Source organism: Calypte anna, chromosome 2 (genome assembly GCF_003957555.1).
Source record: "Calypte anna isolate BGI_N300 chromosome 2, bCalAnn1_v1.p, whole genome shotgun sequence".
Taxonomy (NCBI): domain Eukaryota; kingdom Metazoa; phylum Chordata; class Aves; order Apodiformes; family Trochilidae; genus Calypte; species Calypte anna.
This window is the reverse complement of record NC_044245.1, coordinates 133,890,018-133,917,658: the sequence shown is the minus strand read 5'-3', so window position 1 is coordinate 133,917,658 and position 27,641 is coordinate 133,890,018. Positions and strand designations below refer to the sequence as shown.

At 41.1% G+C, this 27,641-nt stretch overlaps 2 protein-coding genes across 4 annotated transcripts in view; one reads left to right on the top strand and one right to left on the bottom strand.

Moving 5' to 3' along the window:
• SYBU (syntabulin) overlaps nt 1-6,814 on the top strand; it is a 41,706-nt gene extending 34,892 nt beyond the window's left edge. For both annotated transcript variants that reach the window (XM_030444935.1, XM_030444936.1), the window contains 4 exons: nt 1,190-1,292; nt 3,663-3,866; nt 4,779-4,928; nt 5,544-6,814. In XM_030444935.1, the coding sequence (XP_030300795.1) occupies nt 1,190-1,292; nt 3,663-3,866; nt 4,779-4,928; nt 5,544-6,645 (1,559 nt within the window). In that variant the 3' untranslated portion in view covers nt 6,646-6,814. The remainder of the gene's footprint in view (nt 1-1,189; nt 1,293-3,662; nt 3,867-4,778; nt 4,929-5,543) is intronic.
• Nucleotides 6,815-11,504: 4,690 nt separating this feature from the next.
• EBAG9 (estrogen receptor binding site associated antigen 9) lies at nt 11,505-26,674 on the bottom strand. 2 transcript variants are annotated; one of them, XM_030445962.1, is made up of 8 exons: nt 26,495-26,659; nt 21,227-21,401; nt 20,251-20,348; nt 16,842-16,920; nt 16,481-16,639; nt 14,975-15,082; nt 14,436-14,527; nt 11,505-12,034 (listed from the first exon to the last, which is right to left on the bottom strand). In XM_030445962.1, exons 3-8 carry the CDS (start codon nt 20,331-20,333, stop codon nt 11,914-11,916), a joined length of 642 nt encoding a protein of 213 aa, XP_030301822.1. In that variant the 5' UTR covers nt 20,334-20,348; nt 21,227-21,401; nt 26,495-26,659; the 3' UTR covers nt 11,505-11,913. The 2 variants fall into 2 exon arrangements, with proteins under 2 accessions (XP_030301822.1, XP_030301823.1); XM_030445963.1 differs by lacking the exon at nt 21,227-21,401 and having other exon boundaries at nt 11,506-12,034; nt 26,495-26,674.
• Nucleotides 26,675-27,641: the final 967 nt, after the last annotated feature.

Here is a 27,641-nt window from a genome sequence, read left to right as displayed (position 1 = left end):
TTCGCAGAGTCAGGTATTCAAGGGTGCAGGGTGTGCCCATCACCATCAGCTCTTTGAAGGATTTGAAAGCGATTGTGTACGTGAAGGTTCATCTGCTTTGGTGGGGATGATGGCAGCTGCAGCTGTGTCTCCCTTGTTTGGAAAAGGGTGCAAAATGGGACTAGTGGCAAGTGCAGCCCCTGGCCGGTGGTGTCTGTGCATGGGACCCAGAAATTCTCAGGAGTGAGTGTTCCCCCTGACCAGCTTCTTACAGGATGTTGGAAAGTTATTTCCATCCCCACAGATAAAGTCATCATCCATTACTGTGGCTCTGCAACAAGGGACCAGTGAGTGACAGAGTGAGTGACAAAAAATCTGTTTTTCAGCAATTCAGGGTGGTGATTTTTACAGATGATAAGGCCTTCTTTGTACATCTACCTGATACTGACCTTAGGAAAATGGGAGCAGTTTTATTAGGATGTGCCAGAGCTTGTGATACAAAAGCTGCAATTCATAGAAGGTCAGTAATCAGCTTCTTGGCTTAGCACCCAAGAAGCACTTGAGAACCACATATGATTATCAGATTATTTTAAGGCTATTAGAACTGCCTTTTATGCTTCAATGTGACATGAAAACCTGCCTATGTAAGTACGTGTACATATACATATACCCTGTTAGCTTATACACATTTGTACATATATCATAGAATGGTTGGGTTTTTAAGGGGCCATAGTCAGGGACACATGTACATCATCTCTGAAACCAAAATAGCAGCAGCTTTCCTCCCAGCAAGGTATTATCTTTTGTCTCTGGTTACAATTGTGTGCTCCTAATCACTGGGCTTCTGAAGGGGGAGCTGTGTGTGCTTCCTCATTCATGTATTGATGGCTATGAGAAAGCAAACAGGTTGTCACAACAAATGTTCCTTGCAGTGTCCTAAAATGGCTTCTGAGGGTTTTGTGTCCAAATGTTTTGTTGGTTGGTTGTTTTGGGTTTTTTTCTGTTCTTGTTGAAGTGCCAATTCTGAAGAAATGTTGAACATTTGGAACAAACCCAGCTCTTGTCCTCAGGGATGTTTGAAAATTCATGTAACTTCTAAAATTCACTCGGCACAGACAAAGGAAGGATGCTTGTGATTCATCATTGTTTTGAGAACAGTCTTAGAGTTATGATTTCCATGATGTTTTCACTCTTCCCTTTTCCTTTCCAGGGAGTGAAGCTGATTTTAGCTCTTCAAGCAGCACAGGCAGTATTTCAGCACCTGAAGTCCATGTGTCTGCTGCTGGAAACAAAAGATCATCTTTTTCTCGCAAGTAAGCAAAGCAGTTTTTTTTTTTAACTGTGCAAGTGCTGCTAGTGCAAAGACTACTGTGAAGACTTGCAGCTAATCATGCAACACCAGTATTGTGAGTTTTAAAATAATGTAGGTAACACTGTGCTCTCAGGCAGCACTTAGAATGGTTAGCACTGTGATGGGAGGGAAAAAAAAATGCTGTATTTGGACCACAAAAATTGTCAGTATGCCAGATCAGCTGACTGGTATATTGTTACTGTTCAGTCATAACAAGTTTGAGATTTACAGTCAGGTAAAGCAGAATAAGCATCAACTGGAATAGAGGAAGAAACATTAGCTGAAGGCAGTACTTTTAACCAGTTAGCCTTAACCTGTTGGTCTTGCTACTTGTCTCTCTTTAATAGATGGTCATCTTGGCGTGTACCTTTCCCAGATTATGACCTTATATTTTTATAAGAAGATGACAGTATTGCATTTGTCACTTTTTCTTAAATACCCTTGCACAAATTTTATATAACTAAAATTATATGCAAATTTTAAAAAATCATCATAGTCATCTATCTAAATGAACCTTTCATGAAAGATTTTAAGGTTTTTTTCCCCTATTGTGTGAGAAGTGCAAGTTCAGACAGCTTGCGGGTATAGGGGCACAGGGATGGAGCAGTGCATGTTGTGCTCTGCCCACGCAGTCCCTGCTGGTGGTGGGTTTTGGAGTAGATGGAAAGAGTTCAAGTGGACAGGAATGGCTTCCTGCTCTTTGTGGAAGAGCTGGCAGGAAAGCAGGGAGCAGCAGCAGGATACCCATGTGCCTGAGTCACGCAGGCGTCTCCAGGGTCACAGCGTGCCCCAGTGTGCAGAGGTCAACAGAATGGTGATGCTCAATGAGCCGTTTCCTACCTGTATCCTGGTACTGTTAGAAGAGTAAGCACTACCTGAGCATTCTCTAGATTAAATTCAAGCAAAGGTTTTGACTCTAGGGAAGAGACTACTAAGTATAAAATCTCCTTAAAATCTCCTTATTTTCAGTAACATGATGTATAATTTCATGTATTACTGTGTATTTAAATATAACTTCAAATTTTAGAGCATGCTGACCTAGTCAGTTGGATGGAAGTCCTCTTTAATAGTGCTCCTTCAAATGTATTGCTGTGTCAGGCACAGGCTGTGCAAGTCTACCTCATGCCAGAGCTGATGCTGCACTGTTCAAAGTGGAAGATGTCTTGTTTGCAATATGTTTTTTTAACTATTTGACTTAAATCACTGTGAAAGATTTCGGTGTTTTCACAAACCACACTCCCGCATTTCATTGAACAATAATTACAAAATCACCCAAACCGCAGCAGTGTGATGAAGGTTTGTAGCAGCCACTCAGCCATCTGTTCCTTATAAACTGTTCCATTTTCAGAGAAGGGAGGAAACAAAGTCAGGCAATTTTAAGGAGAGATTTTGCTTCATAATTCTGCTGTATTTAAATTTTTATGTTCAAGACTTACCTTTTGTTGACTGGATTTGCTTTTTTCCATGTTTTTTTAAACCTGTCCTTTCGTTACATTTTAGAAGAACAACTTCTATGGGAGGATGAAGGTAGCAGTGTAGTAGTGCAGGAAGGCAAGCTAAGTGCTCTGTCCTCAGAGCACTCCAGCCCTTGGGCAGCTGTCAGTGAGTGCAGATATGAATTGCTTTCAAGCACAGTTGACAGATTATTTAATAAAGAGTGGGAAAAGAAAGGTAGATACATATGAGAGAAACTGGAAGGAAGAAAAGGCCATGCTTTCTTTCTTTTATCTATTTTAATGCCATTTCATCTTGCTCTTTGTGAGGTTCAGACCTCATATAAGCCAATGAATAGCTGACAATGACATCTGAAGAGCCCATTATGCCAAAGGCAGAAAAGAACAGTGGCTCAGGCAAAATCTCTTTTCATTGCACACTGTGATCCCTTGGGCTCCTTGCTGGGGAGCATGAAAGGCGCCTCACAGCAAAACTCCAGGGTTGGACATCTCTCTGTAAGCCTGGCTGGGAAAAGCTGAAGTGTAGTTCATTTGGCACTAGTCCAGGCTGTGGCCTGCTCACTCCTTAATGAAATCAGAGGTTCAGGGAATGTGGATGATCTGATGGAGTCACTGGGAACTGTCCTATCCCCAGAGAAATGGGAAAGTGGTCAAGTTTTCCCTGGGTCGTGTACTGGGGATGCTGAGAGCTTCCCACAGAGTGAAAGAACATGCAGAGGCTGATGACTTCAGGACTGACTTTGTTTCTGGCTACTAATCAGTCTGGTTTAGTGTTTAGGCAACTTTGAGTGTAAACTAAGATACACAATAGGTTGTGTGACAAGAATAATACAATAAGAATAATACAATATGCTTTAACCATTCTGATGTCCTTCCAGTCGTGGCCCTTATGGTCGGAATAATGGATCCTTATCCTACAAGTCTGGAGCCAGCCCACCTGCTTCCCGTGAAAAGGACCCTTTGTCAACACTGTGCAAAAACCAGCTGAGTCCTGCTACTATCCATCAGAGTTACAGAGCTTCTTCAGCCAGCAGCAGCAACTCAGGCTCATACAAAGAAAGTGACAGCAGCCCAGTGATGAGGTAAGTGTTATTTTGGCATCCCAATGTTCAGCACACTGACTTAACCTTTCCTGCACTGTAACACGGGGTCAGCTGTCTGGCTTGCTGAGCATATCCCCTTGCTTCTCAGCATAGGTGTGACTCCTGATGTTGGTGACTTGAGAGTCAGGAGGTCTTTACATCCCATGTAAAAAACTTTTTTGTTTCAACACTGTAGAACTCAAGATTACGTTTAGTCAAAGCCCTCTGTAGTTGGTTTCCCCTCTAAGACAAACTCCTGCAGGTGTTTTCATTGCACCAGTTCTCATGTGGATTTACTAGCCCTTTCCTATAAGAGTTCTTTTGCTTTGTGGAGGGTTGCATGGGGTAGTATAGAAAACATGATCACTTGGGCAAAAATTTACCCTGCCCAGCCATAGACACCTTCCTGTTCAGTTTCATGTACAGGAAGTAAGAGATACCTGCCAGAGCACGCGACATGTACGTAGTGCAGAGAGGAAATTGCCACCATGCTGCTGCTGTTTCCCTCTCTCTCTGCAGCCAAGCGTGTCAGATAAATGCACAGATAAAGCTTCATAATGCATGTGTGGACCTGCCATAAGCTGCCACACCTGGCCAAGTCTACAGCTGGTGCCCTTGCCAGTGACCTGGCTGCCAGCTTTTGGGCACACCACTGATTTTGGAGGAGGCTGTGGCTGGGTATTTCAGTTACATATCTCCTTCGATGTAATGGCACTGAAACCAAGTACAGGACAGTAAATTTTGCACTATAGCCACACTTGTTACAGGGAGTCATTTGAATGGACACGGAGGAGCCCCAGGTGAGACAAGGATAGACTTGGCTTTGTATCAGTCAACAAGATGTTCTTCATTTTGTCAGCACTGAAGAACTGTGGGACTGATGTTTTAAATGGTTTTTTTTTAACTTTTCAGGCGATCAGGGAGATACAATTCTTGTGGTGACAATCACAGCATTAAGCCACAAAATCCAGAACAGTATTTGACTCCACTACAGCAAAAAGAAGTTACTGTACGGCATTTGAAGACAAAGCTGAAGGAATCTGAGAGCAAACTTAAAGAAAGGTATAGTTCATTGCAGAAATTAGGAAGATTTATTCAGAAGCATTTAGGGGTGGGAATCCTGAATGTTTTGTTCCTTGACTGCATAAATTGTTCACTAGGAGATCTGAAGTATGATCAGCCTGATGAGGTTTCAGGTATTTCACGTTTCATAGCTTGCTCAGTGAATACCTACCAATGCAGTTCAGTTATGAATTTGGCTCTTTTCCCTTTTTTGAGCTCTCTCAATAGAATATTTTTAAAGGATAATTTTTTTACCTATCTGATTTAGCACTGAGACCTTATATAAACTGTTACAGAACGGTTTCTACCTGCCAGCATATATTACCTTAGTCTCCTCTTCTTACTTTCTTCTCCTCTCAGTGAGATATGGCTACAAATGTACCCTTTCTCCCCTAATGACAAAAAAAGCTTAGACAAACCAGCTGTGCCAGCTTGTGTTTTTGTGGCTTAGATACTGAAATTTTCACAACAGTTATTTGCATGGACACTGAGCAAAGTGACAGTGTGCATTACACAGCAACAGATGTCACCTCTTTTACAACATGATGGGGCCTCATGTTGACTCTCTAACTGGCCAGTCAGCACAAGTGTTACAGCATTTTTATTTTACTACAGGGAAACGGAAATAGAAGAGCTCAAAGCTCAGCTGGGACGGATGAGGGAAGACTGGATTGAAGAAGAGTGTAACCGTGTGGAGGCAGAGCTGGCATTAAAGGAAGCAAGAAGCAAAATTAAACAACTCAAGCAGCTTATTGAAACCATGAAAAACAGCTTGGCTGAGAAAGACAAAAAAATTCAGAAATACTTTGTAGACATAAACATTCAAAACAAGAAACTGGAATCTTTGCTGCAGAGCATGGAGAGCTCTGTGAGGGATGAGCGGTGCCTGGAATACACGTGTGACTCGGAGGGGAAGCCATTAGCAGTGTGTGCCATGGTGCCAGACAGCCTCATCACGGAGGACCAACCCCTGCAGGAGGTGGCAGGTAGTGGCTTGCTGCTTAACGGGGACACAGCTAATAGGACTGATGGATCTGAAGAGAATTTGACCACCACAGCCTCTGAGATAAGTGATCCAGCTCCCTCCAGTTGTCCTGTGAATGAAGAGATGGCTGACAGTGTTCTGGATGACAAACTAACATCTTCCCATGAGAAGGAGAACAGCAGCAACATCATGGTGGAACAGGCTGTCCAGACTGATGTGTTGCCATATAGCCTAGATGTGGAGCAACTCATTCAAAACATCTTCAGAGCTCAAGAGCCCTGTCCTCTAAGCCCACCTTCTTCACTGAAGGGATTGGGTGAATTTTCTCTTGGGAGCTTCAGTGATTCTGGTATTGTAGTGGACTTGACTCCCAGTGATCCAAACTCTGCCATTCTTTTGTCTCCTATGGAGTCTCCATGCAGGAAGGTGGAACACAGAGTTAACGAAAACCGTTTCATGAAAGAACTTGATTTTACAGAGACTCATGATGATGAAGCCTTTGGGTGTCTTGATACTTTCTCTCAGACAGGAATAAAGAGGAGATACTGGAGCAGCAGTCTCTTCGGAGATGTTCTGGCTGTAGCAGCCCCTGTTGTACCAACTATCATGTGGGCTTTCAGTACTCAGAGAGGAGGAACAGATCCCATTTACAATATTGGAGCATTGCTTCGTGGTTGCTGCCTGCTGGCCCTGCACTCTCTACGCCGTACGCCTTTCAATATCAAAACTTAAAGTCTATTCTGTCCCTGGGCACCAGCTGGCTGGGATAGAGAGAAGGAGAGATGAGATAGATCATAGAAAGTGATTGTATAGTCTGGCAGAGTCCATTATTTTGCTTTTGGCTCCTTGATTTGCACTATAAATCGGTTCAAAAACATGTTCCTTGTTTCAAAACAAAAAAGCCAAACCCCCTGTAGTTCCACTAGATGTTTGTAACTGGTGCACTGCTGCCTCCAGAAACAGTCCTCCTGCTCCCAGGCACTATGTCCCTCCCCTGTGCTGGTGTCTTTCTAGTGCCACCCCATCTGCACAGTGGCCAGGGAAGTCAAGGAGGATTACAGCAAGTGCTCTTTTGTGTTTGTTTGCCAAGTTGCTTCCCTGGTTGGCTCACTGAGCAAATGGAGAGGCACTTTTGCACTGCCTCAGGGGCTGCATGAACTGCAGATGGGAACAGAAAGCTGGGGAAAGGTGCAGTGTTTCTTTAGGCAGCACCAACCTAAGCACTTGAGAAACTACAGGTTTAAGTGATGTGGAGACTTGTTCCCACGTGTCCTCAGAAAGCATGCTGGCGCTTTCCATTTGTTGTCCAAAGTGTTGATCCAATTTAGAGGTAAAACCCATCTTCCCCAGGCAGCTTCCAGCACATTGTTTGTGCCTGTCTCGTGTAGTGCTCTTCTCAGTTGTAAAATTGCTCGAGCATTTCACCGGTCTTGTGCGTATATGGGGACTGTAACCAAAAATGTACCTTGTTGGGAGTCTTCAGATATGTTACAACAATAAGTATAGGTGTGGATACACTTTGAGTATTAATGTTGGCTTAAAGTCTTAATGTATTGGAACCTGGTAGTCATTTGAGCCCTTTGAAAAACTATGTATAAATGTATCGTGGTTTAACTTATTGTCTATTTAACTGTTTATTGTAAATTACCTTTATAATCACGAGTTCAGTAAAGCATGTTAGAAATGTAAAGTGTGTGGGAGTGCTTTATTGTAGCAAAGCTATAAAAAAAATTGCCTATCTCAGCTGAGTTTACCCTGAACAGGCTGAGTGGGAGGAGGTTACTGCATCTTGGGGCCTGAGGAGCTGTCAGTATAAGCACTCAGCCAAAGAAAAAGGCTCCAGTGGGTCTGCAGACATGGAGGCCACACCCATACTGCATTCACAGATGTAAGACCTCATCTTCAACCCAGTGCCATCTTCTGAAAGGCTGTAAATTCTCATTTCTTTGCTGCCAGAAGAGTAAGTCTTGGCATTCAGCAAGAAGGCCTTGTTTAGCCCAGCCAAGAGTCCTGTAGGCTCAGTGCGCACACAGAGCTGCCACTGTGACCATCAAACCACACAACTCTCCCTGTCCAGAACTTGAGACCTGTGCATAATTCAGAGGAGGGCAACACTACCTCATAGATGAAACAGTGGTGGGGCTTGTGTGGCTTCACCCAACCTTTCAACACCACTTCTGGCCAGTTAAACTTTACTGGCCTCCTGTTTTCCCCTCCAGCAAAGGAAGAATAGTAATTCTCTGTGCAGCCCAGAGGGGGTCCAGTGAAGCCTGGTGGTGCTATGCACAGCTTTTGGGAGGAAAGGAGTTGCTAGTAAGCTACAAAGGAGGAGGAGTAATTGGCCAGCATGCAGGGGACATTACAGCACTCAGGGGACACGCACCCTGATATTTGCAGATGAGAGCGAAACCCTTCATGCCCCTGTAATGCTCGGTGCTGGATTATTTGTGTTTGCAACAAAGATTCAGGAGAGTTCCTTAACAGTTATATTGAGGTAATTCTAACAGGTAAGTTGGGAATGGGGTTTACAGTCAGTCCATCACATTGTTTTCTGCCACTCCCTGCTTAGAGCAGCTCCTCAGCTTCCCCTGCTCCAACGCAGAGTCCCTCTCATGGGAGGGTCCTTCACAAGCTGCTTCAACGTGAGTCCCTCCCACACAGTGCAGTCTCTGGAGTTCTCCAACACGGGCCCAGAGTCACCTCCCCTGGCTTGATGTTGGCAGTTTCACATCTGCCCCAGCATGCTCCTCCATGGGCTGCAGGAGGGCAGCCTCTGCCATCTCACCATGTGCTGCCGTAGAACCTCTGCTTGGGCACCTCCTTCCCCTCCTCCCTCACTGTCTTGCCTCCCCATCTCTACCCCACAGGTTTCCCAGCAGTTCCTTCCCTCTTCTTGAACATCCTAGTCCCAGAGGTGCATCCACCATCACTGAAGGCTCAGCCTTGGCCAGAGGTGGGTCCATCTTTGGAGTCAGGGGGGGGGCTTCCAGCAGCTTCTCAGAGGAGTCACCTCTGTGTGCCCTCCTCCACAGCCACACCCCATACAGCTTTGTAAGAGCAGCCTGAAGTGCCAACCTAAATGCCCCAGTCCCAGGTTTTGGGGGTCTGGCCTTTGTTTTCCCTCATCCATAAGGATGTGCTGCTGCCTGCTGCTGCAGAGATCCCACCTGCATTTTCCGCCACTCTAATTTGGTTTTAGTCATGGCTCACCTGGATCCTGCTGCTTTAACAGTGAAGAACAACAAAAAAAGGACATGATGAACAGGCCAAGTATGAGTGAAAAGAAGGAACCTACAGCAGCAGCAGGGAAAGAAAAGCATATGCAGTGGGTGTACAAGATCCCTCAAGGAGCTCAAACTGATGGAAAAGGTAATAATGCAGCAGCAGGAACAAAAGGTTGGCAAAAATGTTTTCATATTTTTCAGGAAGGAAAAGAGAACATACAGCCCAGGAAGGTGATGAAATGGATACCAATGCACAGGTTTTTAGCATGCAAGGTACCACCTGTGAAAGCACCACATCCATACTGGCATGATATCAGCACAAGGTCAAGCAGATCGGAGTCATCTCCAGAGCAGCTCAAGCATGGGCAGAGATGGAGGGAAGAGCAGCAAAACAGTGGGCAGGAGGGAAATGCAGTGCAGGAGGGCTGACGTGCAAGGTGGCAGCACCTACTGGCTTTTACATTGCTGTAGGCTCATAAAAACACTGCTCATCCATGATTCAGAGGCTCTGTGTAGTGAAATGAGGCAACCAGGTGCCACTAATTGCCAGGGAGTGAGCATGAGCCTGTGTCAAGCCCACCTGTGCCTCATTAGGGTGGGCCCCCACTGCGCATGAGCAGGACCAGGGGGCCAATAAAAGGTGAGGCCTAAGACACAGGCAGAGGTCAAGTCCCGAGCTAGCCAGCAGAGAGATCAGTCGCTCTTAGAGCAACAGCACCAATCCAGGCTAGTCAACTCTGAGAGCCATAGGCTTAGAGCATTGCTCATGAGTCTCTGCTGGAACACCTGGTTGGACCTTGAAGCGCCGTTCCCTAAGAGAGGTTTGTCTTGCTACAGCTCTGCTTCTAGCTTTTTATTAACTAGCCCATGTTTGTTTTTTTTTTTAAATAAATAATATTTATTTGCATTTATTTTGCATTGTCTCGGAAATAGCAATATAAGAAGCAAACTTTTTTTTTTTTTTAAGAGATGAAGCTTCCAAGAGGTTTTACCTTAAAGAGGCAATAGATACGCAGTTCCTCTGCTCTGTGTCAGCAATAGAAGACTTAAGACTTGTACCTCCTTGCTCCACAGGTGTGGTTAAAGGGACAGACACAGATTGTTGTTAAAGGTTATTCACAGATTTTCTCCTGATCTCCCATCCACTGTCACAGACCCTCTGGAGGTGCATGCTAGGAGCAGATTCCTTGTCACACTGCTTTGTCTGCAGACTGTCACTCATTCCCCTCCAGCCAGAACACTTGTGCAGAAACTGCACAAAAGTACATATTGTTGTCTTCTAAAATGTATTTCAAAATTTAACATTCCTCAGGGGTTTCTTTCACATCTGAAAATCACTGTAAGATCAGCTGCCTCGTGCAAGATTTTTAGCACTAAAATATTAGCATGCTAAACATTTTTAAACTTTTCTGTATGACTAAGGCCATTAAAATCTATTGCTTTCTCAATTACTTACCTTTTAAGCAAAACTTGTACCAGAATCTACTTCCAACACTGATAAAAATTATATTTTTCTAGGCAGAGATAATGCAGTCAGACAGCCCACACCCCTTCTCATTCTTGTATACCTTCAATGTGCTCTGTATGCCAGTCACTGGCACAGACTTTGCTGTCTTAAGTCATAAGAAATGCATAAAGCCCATGAGTTTAGAGGTAACAATATCCATAACACAGAAAATTAAGGTATGAGAAGCTTGGAGCTTCCGTGAATAAGAAACACACGGACTCCTCTCTTCCCACCTACCTTTCCTTCCTGCAGACATTAAGTTTTTCCACTGGAGCACTGTTGCCTTCTGCTGCAGATTAAGCTTGGATGCTTTCCCCAGAGCAATTCCACTATAAATAGATACAGTAATCATACAAAAATGAAATATGAAAAATCTTAACTGAGAATTTTCACATTAGTTTTATTAACAGGAAGACAATTTTTCTTTATTCAATTATCTTGCCTATGCAATGAGTATAAATTGTGAGGATTTTTTCCCTAAATGTAGGAAGTAAAAGAATTTCTGCCAGAAGTACAAATTTACAATACAGTAAGTGATTAAATCTCTCCTCTGTTGATGACACCAGTCTTCACAAGAAGGCAGCAGCATGCACCACTGGTGTGTAGTGATGCCCCAGATGGTGCCCACTGGTGCTGCACTTAAAGCAGCTTTATTACCACAGGAAGCTGCAAGTTTTCAGCTGTAACCTGTGCTCCACCAGAGCATACTCTAACAGTATCCCCTTCAAAGCTGCAGGTCATCAATAACAGGTAATTTTCTTCATCACAGGTAAGATCTCTTGTTGAAAAGTGTGAAGTATTTATAAATACTTTTATAAAAAGCCAAAAGCAGATGTTCTTTATCAGGCAGGAAACAAAGGGTTCTTTAAAACTGTTTAATTACATGTTTCAGGTAAGCACAGACAATACAGTAGATTTCCCACCACTGAATATTTACATTCTTTTCTCTAGGCTTGAGCTGTTCATTAAAAGTGTCTTTTAATCAACATACTTGCTCAATCACTTTTGCTGCAAAGAAGGGTGATGGAATAGAACTATTGCAGGAAACATCATTCCATCAAGGCATGATTTTCTGTGGGGTTTCCTCTCCTTTAAGAGCCACCTACAAGTAGTTCAAGATATTTTGGGAGAATCCTGGCTTCCAAGATGACCCGAAGAATGCAATGAAACCAAGCAGTTGTGTTGAAGTCCTAGAAATACTGAAATCAATACCAATATGTATGTTGTAGAGCTGAAATTCTTTTTCCCTGGCATTGCCACTGGTTTCTGTTAGGACAGTTTTACACCAATTTTGTTTTGTTCCTTTTTCATTAGCCTTTGGGCTTCTTTCTCCATTTTCTTTCGTTGCTGTTCTGCTGCTCTTTTTTCCCTTTCTGCTATCTTCTGTTGCCTGTAAGTAAAGAAAACATTAATTGCTAAATAACAGGAATCCAATTTTCAGCATGGTCATACCTTAAGTTTCTGTCAATAGGTTATTATAACTAATAAAAAGAGACCTTCAGGCTGCTATGGTTAGGCTCAGAACAGTTCTTTTATTGTGCTGAAGTCCATTTTTTAGATCAATCTAGTTTTAGGCAATGATACTTGTTCAATTATTTTACAATTTAAAAGCTGCTGAATTCCCAAAGACTCAGAATAAGCAAATCAGTGAGAGCATAAGACAGTTATAAGTCCTAGACCTATTTAAGAAAAAACAAAAACAAACCACAAAACCTATCTAGCACTTTAAGCAGCAAGATTACCCATCTTTTCAAATTTGACCAAAGCAGTTTGACTTGATTAGAACACTGCCTTGTGTTGTGTCCCTTCTTTCCCTCAGCAGAGGTATAGGTAGCTATCCTCTTTGCAATGCAGGTACTACAAATATTTTCCTCAGATCACATGAGATTGTAACTTCCAACATTCCCTTTCATGTGTGTGCTCTATGATGATCTGTGCTCTACTCTATTGAACAGTAGAAATATAAACAATAGCCTTAAAGAAAATGAAAAATAAAAAAATTTAAAACTCTTCAATCATGTATCCTATTAGCATTATATATCACTAAAAGAAGACATTGTGATCTTCTAGCTCAAAAGACTGTCTACAGAAACAGGATTCCAGTTTCAACAAATATGTAACTGACTAGAGCAAAAGAAAAAAACAAGACAAAAATCCACTCATTTTATTCTCCCACTTCAGCTAGTGCACATCACAGAGTGGCACAGGGGCAACAACTGGATTCATACTCCAAGTGGCACACTGCAGCTCTCTCCTGTATTGCATAAATAGTAATACAACAGCATAGGAAGGTTGCTTGTTTTGGATTCAGTTAATAAATATGAAAAATTTGCTAAGTTCTTTGCAAGAGGACTTTAAAAAGAAACTCCATTAACTTGAAAAGGTGAAATTTAACATTGATTCAGTAACAATAAAGAACTGCTTATTAAAAGAGCATATAAACTGTAGGATGCTGAACCCCTCTGAACACAGAAGTGGCTTTCATGCCCTCTAGTGGCTGCTTAATTTTATTTTATTTCAGTTATTTCAGTATTTTCACTTGGTCGTTATTCAATGCGTTGATCTCTTCCTAAATTCCTGCATGCTTTAAACAAAGTTCTGCCTTTTCAGACTTGGAAAGGTTTCATTTCTCAGTAAAGGAAGCACTTATGATGAACTGCAGCCATATCTCACTTACTTTTCCAGGTTTCCAAAGCAAGAAATTCAGCAAAGTGTGGATAGAATAACATCAGATGTTTAAGACAGAAAAGCTTCATTCCTGATGTTAACCTTGCTTAACATTCCTCACACAAGTTACATCCAAAAAAACCTCTACATTTCTCTCACTGGTTAGCAAAACACTAATTATAATCAGAACACTGCTAGACATTCTTATTCCAGCATCTTTTTATTTACTGTTTACATACTGAATAACTCTTATAAGAATGAGCTCATACCATTTGGTCTTTTACTCTGGCACAATTAAAAATTCATCAATGTTTAGCTTAAATGACCCCTCTGGAAACAAAACTTAAAGGTGCAGGTCAGTACTACAGAAGAAATCAAGTTCTTACTAACTTCAATTAACTGAAAATCCAGTGTACTATATACTATGCTGACTCTTTACTGCCTGGAAAAATTCAGGGCATCCCAGTCCAGAACTTGCTGGGGAGTGGGGAAAAAAAAACAACCCAAAAACCAACAACCCAAAACCACCCAAATGAAACCAAAACACAACACAAAACAACTACAAGAACTTCTCAGGCTCCTCAGCAGTGTCTTTCAGTGTGCTTTGATTTCAGCAAGCATCTGACTAACTACAGATGCTTATTTTAACTGTTATACATATGCATTAAGTCACCAGAAAGAAGGCCACAGGACAGTCTCTGACATTTAGCAGACCACAGCCCATTTTGGCATCATAGATTAGCACTCAGTTACTTCACAAAAATTACTCCTGTCTCAGACACTTCTGAGTACTAACTGAGCATCAGCAGGTACCCAGACACAGCAAGAAAGGGAGATCCTTACTTTTCCTGCCCACTCATTTCATTCTCAATAAGCACTTCATTAACACTCTGGAGGGGGACTTTGTCCTCCCTTTTGCAGTCTGAAATCTTCGGATCATTTTGTGGACCAAGCTGCAGTATTCTAGCTTGAAGAAACTCCAGATCTCTTCCTTACTCCACAGCCAGGCTTGTCAAGAACTATACTTACATTTTATGTTAAATGGCAGATGATAATTAGACCACAGATGCCTACTGCATTTTTACATGTAACAGTTTACATAATGCTACATTATTTTCAGTTACCTAAGAACTTCTTCTGCTTGCCAGGCAGCATCTTCCTCTTCTTCCCAGGCATTCGTATTTTCTTGCCAAGTATCTAAGTCTCCCAATTCAGGCTGAAACAAAAGAAGAGAAGGTCTAAGCACATCTTTTCAAAGGCTAAAGAGCAAAAGTTAGGAGGCTTAGAATACAATCCCTGCAGAAAGGAAAAAAGTTAAAAATAGGCCCCAGAAGCTTTCGAGGGGAAAAAAAAAAGCAGCCTATTCTTTTGTTAAGGATTTACTATGTCCAATCCAAAAAAAAGACATATACAGAAGATTTACAAGTATTTGAGTGTTTGGAAGCTTCTTACCTTTTTAATCACTGATCTACTAAGTTTCTCAGTAGAATAAATTAGTTAAAGTTAGATCAACTGCTCCATTTCTTTGAACCAAGAATCAATTTTAAAACATTTTACATTATTCCACAGCTTCTCCTCTTGCTTGCTACAGCTTCTTAGTGCTTACATTACACTTTCTCCTACAAAACTGTCTTTACAGATCAAATACAAGATCAATACTTACAGACTGGTGAATGAAAGGAATGTCTTGTGTAGCTGCTAATCTGCTAGAGAATCCTGTGTTTCCCTCTGGAATCCCAAAATTTAAGGGCTCTCGTTTTTTAATAACTATCTGAAAATATTTTCAAAAAAAAGGAACAAAAAGTGGTGAGTCAAAGCACTGCACAGATTTCTTGGTAATCATATAACTGTACCTGTGAAGGCACAGCTATTTAACATCACACTGCATCTCAAACTTGCTCATGTTCTGGAAGCTGTACAGCCAAATGAACTGGTAAGTGAGAGAAGTTAAATGCAAAAAACACATTAATTCCCTCTTCCCCACTAGCTTCTTCTTAACTCATATGGAAACCTAGGACCTAGGTTTCCTAGGAAACCTAGGATACAAACTGACAATTACATTGCTTAAAGAAATCCCACTTCCATGATGGGTCACTGTAAGATACTGCTCTTGAGGACACTACTATCTGCACAGCTCTACTCTGTATATTTATATTACATTACTGCTTTAGTATGTATAAAGCAAATGCAAATTCACAGTAAAGGGTGGTAACAAGGACAAGTTAGCAGGAATGTTCTCTAAGATACCTACAGTCATACATACAGCCATTCAAACTACACCTAGCATACAGTATGCCAGCAACATGGACTCTTCTCAAGTCTTATTCTGTACCTAAACCTCAGTCTATCAGGCAAAAAAGACCTTAAATATGAATGAGAGATATCCCTCTTCCCTAGTCTTTCTCTGCCTCCCAGATATTGGAAGATCAAAATCCTTAGAAGAATTTAATCTACAGAATACTGCAGATCCTGAATGTACAGAAAGCTGACCCCAATATCATCTCCAGGTCCCCAGAAGGCACAGGTTGGAAAGGGCCTCAGGAGGTCTATAATCCAGCTTCCTCAAAGCATTGCCAAGTCTGAGGCTCATTAAGGTACTGAAGACTTACCCCGTCGGGTCTTCAAAACTTTCACAGATTACACCTGTACAATGTCTCTGGTAACCTGTTCCACTGCTTCATTATAAAAAAGAAATTTCCAATTGACTCAAAGCCCTGTAAGTACCCAGCTGGAGTATTTTGTTTTCACAAGCAAAGCTTGCAATAACTGTAGGCTTAATAAGCATTTTCTTACAGTACTGATGCTCTTGTGAACATGCCCTTCTGTCTTGTCACCAAAATAAAAACAGAGCTTCAGAACAGCTTGCTTTTCAAATATCTGCTCTGTAATTCCAGCCTCCCTAGTATAACTTGGTGAAACAATTAACAATTGTTTTCTGAAACAGCAGTGCTGCTAGATCCAGCTTTGGGAGGGCATGATATGGAATGTTTCTATTTAAAAAATGGTGCAATTTGAGCACAAGTATCATAGTGCAGTGGTTCCATTTTCAGAATTAAAGTGACTGAGTTATCTCACATACTTCCCAGAGCCTTCAGATTATGAAATTCCTCCTAAGTTTACACTAACATTAAGACTAAAATGTAGACATGAACTAGCATGCAATACCTACTTTTTGAGTTTTTCTTATAGTTGGCGTCATATCTTTAAAATAATCAGGTTCCATTTGTTCCAAAGCATTTTGCTGAGCAGCCACATTACCATTGCCACCCTCAATCTTCACACTGGTAGGTGCATCTTCATCCCATGAAGACCAATCTTCTACTTCTGGCTGAACAGAAGTATATGGTACAAGTTAATATTGCAAGTCTGCAAGTAAACACTTGATTTCTTTTATCTTGATAAGAGATATATTAATATCATTAATAGCATATATAATAATGCTGTATATTTCTAAGCTGTACCGACTCTGTTGTAGGACTGGTATAACCACTCTGTTAAGGGATTAAATTACCTACCACTTAAGCAATTACCTGTTTAGGAACAGATGAATAATCCACTGTGGTTGGCAAAGTTATTTGGTCTCCACTTAACTTTCGCCCTCTTCCAGACCTGAAAGAAAAATGTAGGATTCCTCCAAGCTCTGAAAACATGAGCACTAAGTTTAAAAAAAACAAAAACAAAGAGGAAGTCTGAGAATAGCACTACTGAAAGTAGTAATGGCTAAAACATTATGTGCTTAAACTACCTTACTGTTAACTACTTCCAGTAGAAGTGCAGAAAAAGTCTGCTAAACAAAAGAATTATCATGAATTGAAAGCAGTGTTCAGAAGACTTGCAAAGTGCCATTTACTTTTCAAGCAGCAGTGGAAATGGAGGAAAAATTACTAAGAAATATGAAAATGGAAAATCTAACTCAGTTATGTGCACACAACCAGAGATTTTAGATTGCCAGTGTTTACAAAGCAAATACTAGTGATCTACATTTGTTTAATAACCATTTTTACTGTAGACTAAGACACCTTTCCACTTAGAGATGCTAAGCTGCCTCTACCACATTGCTTTCTGAGCTGCTAAAACACTCTTTCCTAGTCTAAAAAGTCTTAACAGAGGTAGTACAAGATTATACAGGTCAACAGCTTCTGTTCAATACGACTCTACTTATAGAGTTCTGCCTCAATGAAAGCATCTCAGCAACTATATAAAGTAATTTTAATTAAGAAAACCGCTAATGCATTGCAAACAAACCATCTAATTATTTACTTAATGACTGTGTTCAAAGATCACAATAATAGTTATAATATTCTTAGCTGACATTGATTATATTTTAAAACCTTACAACACAATAGAACGAAATCCAGGCTGACACAGGTTTCCCCAAATACTGCAAGCTTCTATAGCAAGACTGTTATGTAATGGACTTTCTGCAGCTTGGAAAGCTGAGTTTTGTTTATTACTAATAATGAGAATCCAACAGGGAAACTACAATTTGGAGTTCATATCTTAGTTATACTATTACAGAACATTCTACCATCAGCTCAAAATACCCTAACTGTTTGCAATACCACCTCCATGCATGTTGGTGAGTGATTAGATACGTTTTTGTACTTTAATCCTCTATTAGAAAAGATCAGGTGCTATCATCAAATTTTCAAGATTCATGTACTAACTCTAGCCCCATTAGAAACTGTTTCTTTAAGCTGAAAAGCAATGCAGTTTAGGGGTAAAGGAAGGTGAAAATACTGTTCACTCAAACACATCAGAAACTTCTGATTTTGGCTGACTAGATTTAGCTGATGTCTCTAAAGCAAACCCAAGCTTGGCAACTTCATCCTTAATAACTGTACAACATACAGACCTCCTTAATACTATTCTAAGCCATCTCTTCTGCAATAATGTACATTTCCCTATTTATATGATCTAGAAGATCCCAACAAGTGGCTTATAGATAACATTTATCTAGCCAAAATTATTACAGTGACAAAGTTGGTGGAAGGAAGCAGCTTCTGTCATACAATATGGGAATGACTGTGCTACAGAACAGCACTGAGCAAGGCTTTGTATGTCCAGTTCTCAGTCTACAAAAGGAACAAGATGCTTATAGAAAAGTTGCTTCACAACTGTCATTAACACAGATACTGCTCACTGCTCTGAATGCCAAATGCCTCAAGAAGTCTTGATTTTGTTTTTTCTTCCTAATTAGCAGCATCCAGATTTTTCAGCTGGAGAAGATCTTCAACTTGAGGTTTTAAACAGAATTAAATGTAATCTTTTTTTATACTTTTAGCTTATATTTCCTAGAAACAGTGGATTCAGGCAAGCTGTTGTTTATTTAAAAAGTTTTAACTAAAGAGATGACTAATCCTATGCACAGGTTTTAGGCTGACTAGAAAGATGCATGATCTCTACAAGCACCCATTTTAAGTGAAAAGCTATGTAAACTATATAGTCTAAATAAGGTCTAGCTCATACCCTTTGAATAAAATGCACATATATTAAATCCCACTTGCTGGTTATCAGGCATACTCATGCAAGAGTGCATTATATTATAAATTTATCAAGCTATACTTTATAGATGACATTAGTAAAGGAGAAACATCTATAGCTAATGGACTGAACTAATTTGTTCCACTGACTTGTTGATGTGAAAGGTTTTAATTTTTTATTCTTTCAATTGTTATCCACAGAAGTTCTACTGTTTACTGCCAATAAGCTTCTCAGTTGTTCAAGTATTAATTTCATTCAAAAGCTGACAAACAGAGAAAATACTGTCATTACACCCAAACAATTATCTGCTTATAAAAGCTATCTTAGCACTTAGAGAGTTGAAGAGTCCACATAATATAGAAGCTATCATCAATACAGCATTTCGACTTCTTTTAGAACTTGGAATAGCAAGTATTCTTAACTTAATTTGGAATTCAAATCACAGAACTAATGTTGACATCTGTATAGCTGTACAAAGCAATACAATGAATCTTTAAGCTTCACTAGATCTGTAATGAATTTACCAAACAACTGAAAGCTTCCTATTATTCCTGGAATAAGAGGAAGAGAAAATAGTTATTTTGTGTTGACCACGTATTCTGCATATGCTTTGACCTCATTGTCATAATACACAAAAGAATAAATTTATCTAGATTGATATTTATGTAAAATGACCCTCTGCAAGAATGGCAAGAAGAAAAAGTAGTTCAGTTGACAAGACATTGCTGAGAAGAAACACCTGAAGTACTCTACAGTGATACAACTATATATTGAGGGGTTTTTTACCTCACTGCTGTACTCAGTGAGGTCTACAGCTCAAAATAACACAAAGTATGGCTTACAAGAATCAACAAGTAGTTCATTAAAAAAACAAACAAGAAAACAAACAAACAAAAAATCCTAACAACAAAAACAAAAACCAACAAAAGCAGTTCCCTTGAATTTCAATCACTGTCCTCCAAACTTTTGAAAGAATCTTCAACAGACAGAACAAGCTGAAGTTCTGAAGTGTTTCAGGACAAAGCAGGATGAGAATCACATTAATAATGAAAGCCTACTGACTGATGGCTAGCTGGATACTGCCATTAACTGAACCTCTTTAAAAAATATATCACTTGCAAATACTCCTAGAAAATGCAGAGAGCAATTTCTTAGTTTGACACCAGATAGTTTTAAAGGTAATTTTAAAACACTGTCAAAGGTGCTTAAAAACCACTCCTCATTAGAGCTATTATACCACAAAATATATTCACAGCTGTACCACAGTCTTTTGAACTCTGAAGGAATATGCAGATTAAAGAATTAATGTGACTTAGCTTTCATCTATCTTGATTGTTTTGCAGCAAGTAAAATCAGAACTGGGAAAAGTGGTGGGTGGGTGTTGCAAGAAGGAAAGAAGTGCAAGAATCTATAATTAAAAAGAAAAGATAACCAAATTAAGTAAGGCATGTTTACCTGCATATTAACTTTTTAATGAAAGAAAGCACTGCTGCCAGGCAAGTACAGATTTTAAAGAGTCGAAACTGTGTTATGGCCATGATGAGAAGCCCTTCCTGTAAAAGAAAAAAGATGTAGAGGATTACACATCTTGACATAGTTTTTAAGTCTGTTTTCTTAGTTGCTGATAAGCATTCTCTGAAACTATATGATTGCAAGACAAGATAGGAGGAACCTAGGAACCTGCAAAGATGCTACCTGCCTACTGTTGGGACATTTCACTGATATAAATAATACAAGTACCTAATGTACACAGCCTTTAAACAAAAAGCACATAATCATAGCCAAAGTCACAGTTGAAGATAATTTTAAAGGGCAAGTACGGGTCTGTGACTGCACAGCTGCTCTCTTTTGGACACTAACAACTGCACTAAGCACTAGCAAAGTAAGAAGAGAATCAGTAATTTCACATATGCTTGAGCAATAAACAAACTATAAATTTTATCATTAGTTTAAAACCCAAAACTGGCTGTTTAAATTTAGTTTACATTTTGATTGAAATGTACGATGAGTACAAACACTTTATTTTAGAACTAGTGTCACTGAAACATCATCAGCAAAGACAGACCATTCATCCTGCCTGCAATACAGCACAAGTTAACCCCTAGATCTATCAATAATCCTATGCCAAACTGGATCATGCTACCAAACCCAGGCAGGAAAAAACTGACATTTGTCTGGAGTAGTTTACATTCACAGCTATTTTGCAGAGTCAATTTTATAATCTAGAGAACTTATACTGAGTATACTACATTATTCCAACAGATTCCCTCAAATAGGTACAGAGTGAGTCAATTATCTGTTGTAATTCAAGGATCCCTTTTCTGCAAGTGAACATTTCAGAGTAAAGAAGAAAAGGTTAGGCTTCACAAATAGCTTTTCACTATATACATTTACACTTGTAACAACAATTTCTATTGCAAGTTTAACATACCTCCTGGAGAGAAGAGAAGGCAGCCCTGTGACATTTTCCTCAGGCCATAAGTATTCCATGGAAGGACAGGTTGATTTCAAATATGCTATGGCATTAAATCACTTTTTATATTCCACGCTTTAAGTTAGGAAGAGTCAGGAAGGTGGATCATTAGGTAGGCTGCTCCAATACTGCCCTGAGGATTTTATTAAAAAGTACATAGTGGGATTTGTGAGCTTCACTGGAGCTTAGGTTTATATTTTATTGGTGCTCTTTTGCTAGATAACATAACTAGTATTAAATGCTGTAGTAAAACAGTACTGGAAATATTGTTTCATATACAGCCCAGATAAGGAACTTTTGCTACTGAAAAATCATACATGGTGGCTATTAAACAAACAGGCCCTTTTACTGTAAAATTAAAGGCTTAAGTCAGTAAGTAACCACCAAATTACAGACTGCAATACAAAGGTACAGCTCAGTTGAAAGGCTTTATAGGCTAGATAGTATATATCTCCACTTCAACACTAGCACTGTCTTAATCTCAGTTCACAGCATACTTAAAAAAGTAGAAATCCTATAGAAGAGTGGTTAGCAAATGAGCTTTTCATCTAAAAGGCACAGGGAACAGTCAAACTTCCTGCAAACAAACTTGTTTCAAACTTATTTCACCTGTTACCATTATATTAAACATGTTAAGTGAAACTAAGTGTTCAGTCATTATTGTTTTTCAGTTTTTCATCATACTTTACAGGTAACCTTCCTGGTTCCCTGTTTTTTTGGATTGCCAGCTTTGCATGTGTTGCTTCCCCCATAGGAAGTAAACCAACTAGCTTTGTGTAAGCAGAATCTGAGGTCTCATTAATGCAAGGTTCTGCATATATCTATTTTGTGTTATTTTATATATAAATAAACTTAGACAGATCTTGTTAAAAAGCTTTTAGACAGATTATGTCTAAACAAATAATGCGCCCTCCCTGGAAGGGTTCAAGGCCAGGCCGGATGGGGTCAGGAACAATCTGGTCTAGTGGGAGATGTCCATGCCCATGGAACTAGATGTTCTCTAAGGTCCCTTCCAACCCAAACCATTTTATGATTCTTTGATTCTTTACTTGTTGTTCACCTTCTCAAACCACTGCAAAGAAGTACAGCCACATATCTTCCTTACCACATGAATGGGAACTAATGCCAACAGGGTAATGTTGAATGGCAGGGCCAGAACTCTTTCTTCCTTTTGCTCTCTTACACCTTTCCCTGATAATCAATCTCAAAGGCAACTATAAGCATCTGACTATGATACAGGACAGCACAGAGACGTAATACAAGCTGGCAGTGCTCCAGCAAGAATCCTATAATATTTCTTAACAGAGGGAGGCAAAGATGAAACCCTAGATTAGAATTCAGAGAAACTGATAAAGTCATTTGTCAGCCTGATACAGCCTTGTACAAACCACACTTCTTGCCTCAGCTTCCCATTTGTAAAATGAAATAGAAAATTCCTTCTCTCATTAGTGGGATTGCTTCTGATTTATTACATTTCTCAGACTTACTCTCAACTCCACTTTTAGATTCCATTACAACAGATAAGTAGCTGTACTTTAGCTTCTGTAGCTCATACTGCCTCCTATTGGTATGAAGTCACCACAGCTGTTCATGTAGAAGATGGGTAAAGAAAGGATTAAAGCACAGCAGCAGCAAGATGTTAAACACATTAAGAGCCACGAATGAGGCAACTTATCCCAGAAAATATTTTAGTGATCGATAAATGAAATATAGTAAAAGGAGAGAAAGTTCAGAAGTACCATTAACTAAAACATCTTTATATTGGTTTCATCTTGCATCAGTGGCTGTGTTTAGAATTCCTGGCACCTCTCGCTGACACTGGGCAGCAAATCACCAGAGGCAGGCACAGTCCAGCTGAGTTACTCAACTGTGATGCAATAAGCAAGACTCTCACTGGCCATGGCTGTACAATGCACATGTTGTTAGCTGCAGAAGCACCTCCTCTTCATACTCAGTTACACACACAAACACTTAAACAATACTTCAACAAACAGAGCTAATTCTAAAATGAAGTCATTTTGTGGGCCTAAAATTGCTTGTCTTCTCCTAGCAAAACTCATCTCCTACTGACATTGAAAAGGATGTCAAAACACTCATTTTCAAGAGCACTTATCCTGTTCTCCTTTGTTCCTCTACAACACTGACTGATTTGTAGTGTGTCATTTTCTGTAGATATCACCACCTTCAGAATGCAGTTTCTGCCTTGAACTAGTGCTTTGTGAACTGATTTTCTTCCATATACATTAAGACATCTCTGAAACACTGACTTTAACTTACACTAAACACAGAAAGTTTAGAAATAGTCAAAGGATGGCACCTAAATTGACTAAAAATAACTTGTCTGTTCCCCACCAAGTATATATTTGCATGAACAGCCACAAAAAAGCTTCATCCTCCTGAAACATTATGAAGCCCATTTCCTAGTACAAAAAACTAATATGGCCTTGAGTGCTTACATGCCAACATGAAAACTCCCAAAACCACCATGAACCAGTATGCTTTCACTAGAAAACCTGATAAAGACCTAGCAAGTAACCTAGCAAGTAGCTAGTTGAAAGTTTCAGAGGCAAAGACAGAATTTATTAAAAGTTCATTTTGTACAAAATTTTACAGAATTATAGTGGCCACACCTAACTGAAGAGGCCCAAGTTGTTATATAGGGTGATAGAATCTTATGAAGGTCAGTAGGAGAGTGTAAAAACCTATGTAAAAACCACACAACCCCTCCTCCAAATCATGTACAAGGTATAAAAAGATATGCTGTATTTTAAAAGACAACTTAATATTCAGGAACAAAAATCAGTCAGATTCTGAAAGACACAATGAGCATCTCCTGCAGCAGTTTCTAGTGCCTATTTTTCCCTCCTCTCAACCTGCTGAGCCACAAGTGTGGACCACACTGTGCAACCAGATCACATTGAAAGAGAGACTAAAAACAATGTCAAGAAGGAAGTAATCTATTTTCATTTCATTACTTCAAATAATTTCATGGCTATAGATTCATGTTAAATTCATGATAAATTCTGCAATATGTAATTTGTAGAAATGCTTTCATGGTCTATTACCCAGGAAATACACAAAGCTATGCCCACTCTGTGCAAACCAGAAGCCTTCTAAACCTACTTACTGCAGCACAGGGCACAACTTAATGCACACCACCTTTCAGGAGAACACATTAGCTCAGGTTCAGCAGTGAGATAATTGTGTACACTCAGCTTCTGGTTGCCTGTGATTCTGTAGCTGAATGAGAAAGTTCTACTCCCCTTCTCAGGGTTGATTTCTGTCTATTTTTTGTTTGGTCAGGTTTTTAAAATTCCTTTCTATAGAAACACAGTATATGGAACACTAGAGGAGGAAAAAGCTTACCAAGGAAAAAGCTTACCAAGTCTATGTTTTCACCACCAAGATTGATCAATGGACAGATTAAATGGCAGCATGACTGAACCTTGAGGCCATGCTACTATGACATTAGAGAGAAAAGCAGAACCCAAGAGAAGTTTCCTCCTAGATATTAGATATATATAATTACGTATCTCCTCTATGTAATTATAGGGCTCAGGGGATGTCCATAATAGGCACTAATGCTACACCTTTCAGCGCAAGCACCCTAACTAGGCAGCTGTGAGGTAGCCGAGAGAGAAAACTACTCTGGTTATGATTTACAGGAGCAAGCTAAGTCATCCAAGGTGCTCAAGTCCAGGAAGAAATTTCACAACTACCAGGAGCAGCAGAAGGTATCAAAATTCAAAATGTTTGTGTCTCTAGCTAAGGGTGGTGAAAACTGGTGCATGCTGGCAATTCCTAAATTATTCCCAGACACCCAACACTGTTACATGGTAGAGTTACAACTTTTTTCAAAATGTGCTACTCCTACAGCCATAAAACTTCTATAGTAATAGTACCTCATCTCGCTGCTTCCTGTCCAAGAAACTGAATGCAGTTCCCATCTTGTTTAATGGGAACTCTGGAGGTTTTCTGTTCTGTATTAAGAGTAGGCTCTATTTTTCAAGACATTAGTTAAAACAGAAAGTTAACATCCACTAACTAATCATGGTCACTCTTTGACAACTGCTTATCTACGCAGGCTACTTCCTTCTGAAAACCAGGACACAGAACAAAGGTTGAAGTCATGAGATCCCATGATCCCACACTACAGCTCTGTTCATATTTGCAGCATGTCTTTGCCATAATGCACTAATTCACATAACTGACTCTGCAACACTGGGGAATTTCTCAGACACAGAACAGAAGTGTGAGAGTCCCCAGTTCTGTCCCAGTGCTTACTAGTCATCCTGGACTTCTATATCTTTATGGAAAGCCAGAGACAAGGAATTAACACACTTGCAATTGTTACTACCACAAAACCATCGTGCAACATCTGCTATCTCAACAAGCAGCAGCTACTCACATTCAAGACTCACTACAAAGCATATTGTGCAATGCAGCTTTAAGAAATCTCTACAGGACATGTCTTGACTATTCAGAAGGACTAAAAAGCAGCAACCTATACTATTTTTTCATTAGATAAGCAACTGTGTCACTTATGCTGAACTCATGACTGAGAAATAAGCTTCCTATCACCCTACATGCTCGAGTTACAGCACTCTGAAGCCAAGAGGTAGCACTTCAGTTTCTTGTGACTCTTAAGAGACCCTTAAGCCTTTAAGGACGGACTAAGCAACTTTCACTTTAACTTTTAAGCAAAATGTCAGTCAGCATGAGCAAAGAAAAACGCCAAACTAGGTAAGCCCACGCCCTGCAGTCCCATGAAGTCCTTAGAATTACCAAAAAAAAAAAGCTTAAACCCTTCCCACGCCTGCCAGGATGTGGTCACCCCCAGCCCCTCTTTTTCCACATGGTGCCGAACCTCCAGTCCCCAGAAGCTGCCTTCCTCCCCCCCAGGAGTTCGTTCTTCCCAGCCCAGCCCTGAGACTCTCTCCGCCCCTCCCCGCCCCACAAGGGGCCCGGGCCAGCCCGGAGAGCCACGTCCCCAGGGCCGCCCGGGCAGGCCCGTCGCCCAAGCGAGGGCCGGAGGGGCGCCGGTTCGGGCGGCATCAGCCACACCGCTCCCGGAATGGAGGGGGACGGGGCAGGAACGATACTGAAGGAGAAACGCGAAGACGGGCCCCGCGGTGGGAAGACGCAGAGACCGGGCCCCCTGCCCCGCCGTATGGAGGCGGAAGCGGGCACCCGGCAGCGAACGAAGCGGCCTCCCCCTCTGCTCACCTGCCCCGGGGGAGAGTGCTCTCCGGGGGGCTCGGGGTGCCAGGGCCCGAGGCGGCCGCTCCCGCAGCCTCCGCACTCGGCGGCCGCCCCTCATTCAAAGCCCGGCGCGCGCCGCTGCGCCGCCGCCTCCCGCGCCGCCATCTCGGCCTCCGGTCACCCGGGAGACAGCCCCGCCCCTTCCCCTCGCGCCACTTCCGCTCGCGACTGTGCCCGCGCATTCTGCCCGGGGCTGCCGGGACAACGGCGCCTACGGCAGGGAACGGGACCGGCACCGGCACCCGGGCTGCCCCGACAGCCAATTCCCTCGCTCCCGCCCTCTGTTTCTCCTGGCGAGGACTGCCTTGCGCGAGGGGCCGCATCCCCCCCAGCAGCTGCCTGGCCCCAAGCGGGTGTTGAGCCCGGTGTTTGACTTTCGGGAGAGCTGTGATAACGAAGCGTTAGTTTTTAATGTTATCAGGGTGCTGCATATGTGGCTGTGCAGGCATTACCGTGTGGCTGGTTAGATGCTGAGCTGTAAGATTTTCGTTTGAAAGCTACTGAAAAAACAACGAGCTGAGGTGGTTTCCAGCAGGGTGTAGCCCCAGCTGGCAGCGGGTCTGGCCAGCGTTCCGGTTTGTTCTCTGAGAAAAGTGCTGATGCGTGTAAACTGACTGCTCTGTGGTTACTGTGCAGAAAAGGGAAGGCGAAAAAATGTTAAGTAATCGAATACAGATTTTTTTTTTCAGAGCCCTGCCTATGCCTCCCAATTGCATCTCGTTCAATAGGCTCAGTGGATGGATGGGGTACATCTTTCTGTAAAGCTTTGTCCCCTTCTCAGTTGGAGGTTTAGTCCACTTTTAAAGAGAGCATTTAGTCCCTTCAAACCATACCATCCAGTTCTTTCTGCTCTTCTTAAATGCCTTCTCTTAAGGACTTAATGTTCTGCCTGTAGTGTTAGCCTGCATTTATACATTTCCTGACAACTAGCACAGAAAATATTTATGTAACCCTTGGTTCTGCCTCTCTTTTAGTTACGTGTCTACTGCCTAACTTAACTGACCCTGTTAAACTTCAGTGATTTGTCTGTCAGCCACCATGATACAACAATAGTAATGGAAGTAGATAAATAAGCCAGACCCCCTGAGAATATCCAACTCATCATATGACA

What these genes read in the sequence shown, in the direction of transcription:
- EBAG9 (XM_030445963.1), bottom strand. Translation starts at nt 20,333, where the DNA reads ATGGCCATAACACAGTTTCGACTCTTTAAAATCTGTACTTGCCTGGCA. An exon ending in ATTCATCTGTTCCTAAACAG is followed by an intron (nt 16,640 to 16,841) that starts GTAATTGCTTAA and finishes ACTTCTGTTCAG; the next exon opens with CCAGAAGTAGAAGATTGGTC. An exon ending in CTATAAGAAAAACTCAAAAA is followed by an intron (nt 15,083 to 16,480) that starts GTAGGTATTGCA and finishes AAATATTTTCAG; the next exon opens with ATAGTTATTAAAAAACGAGA.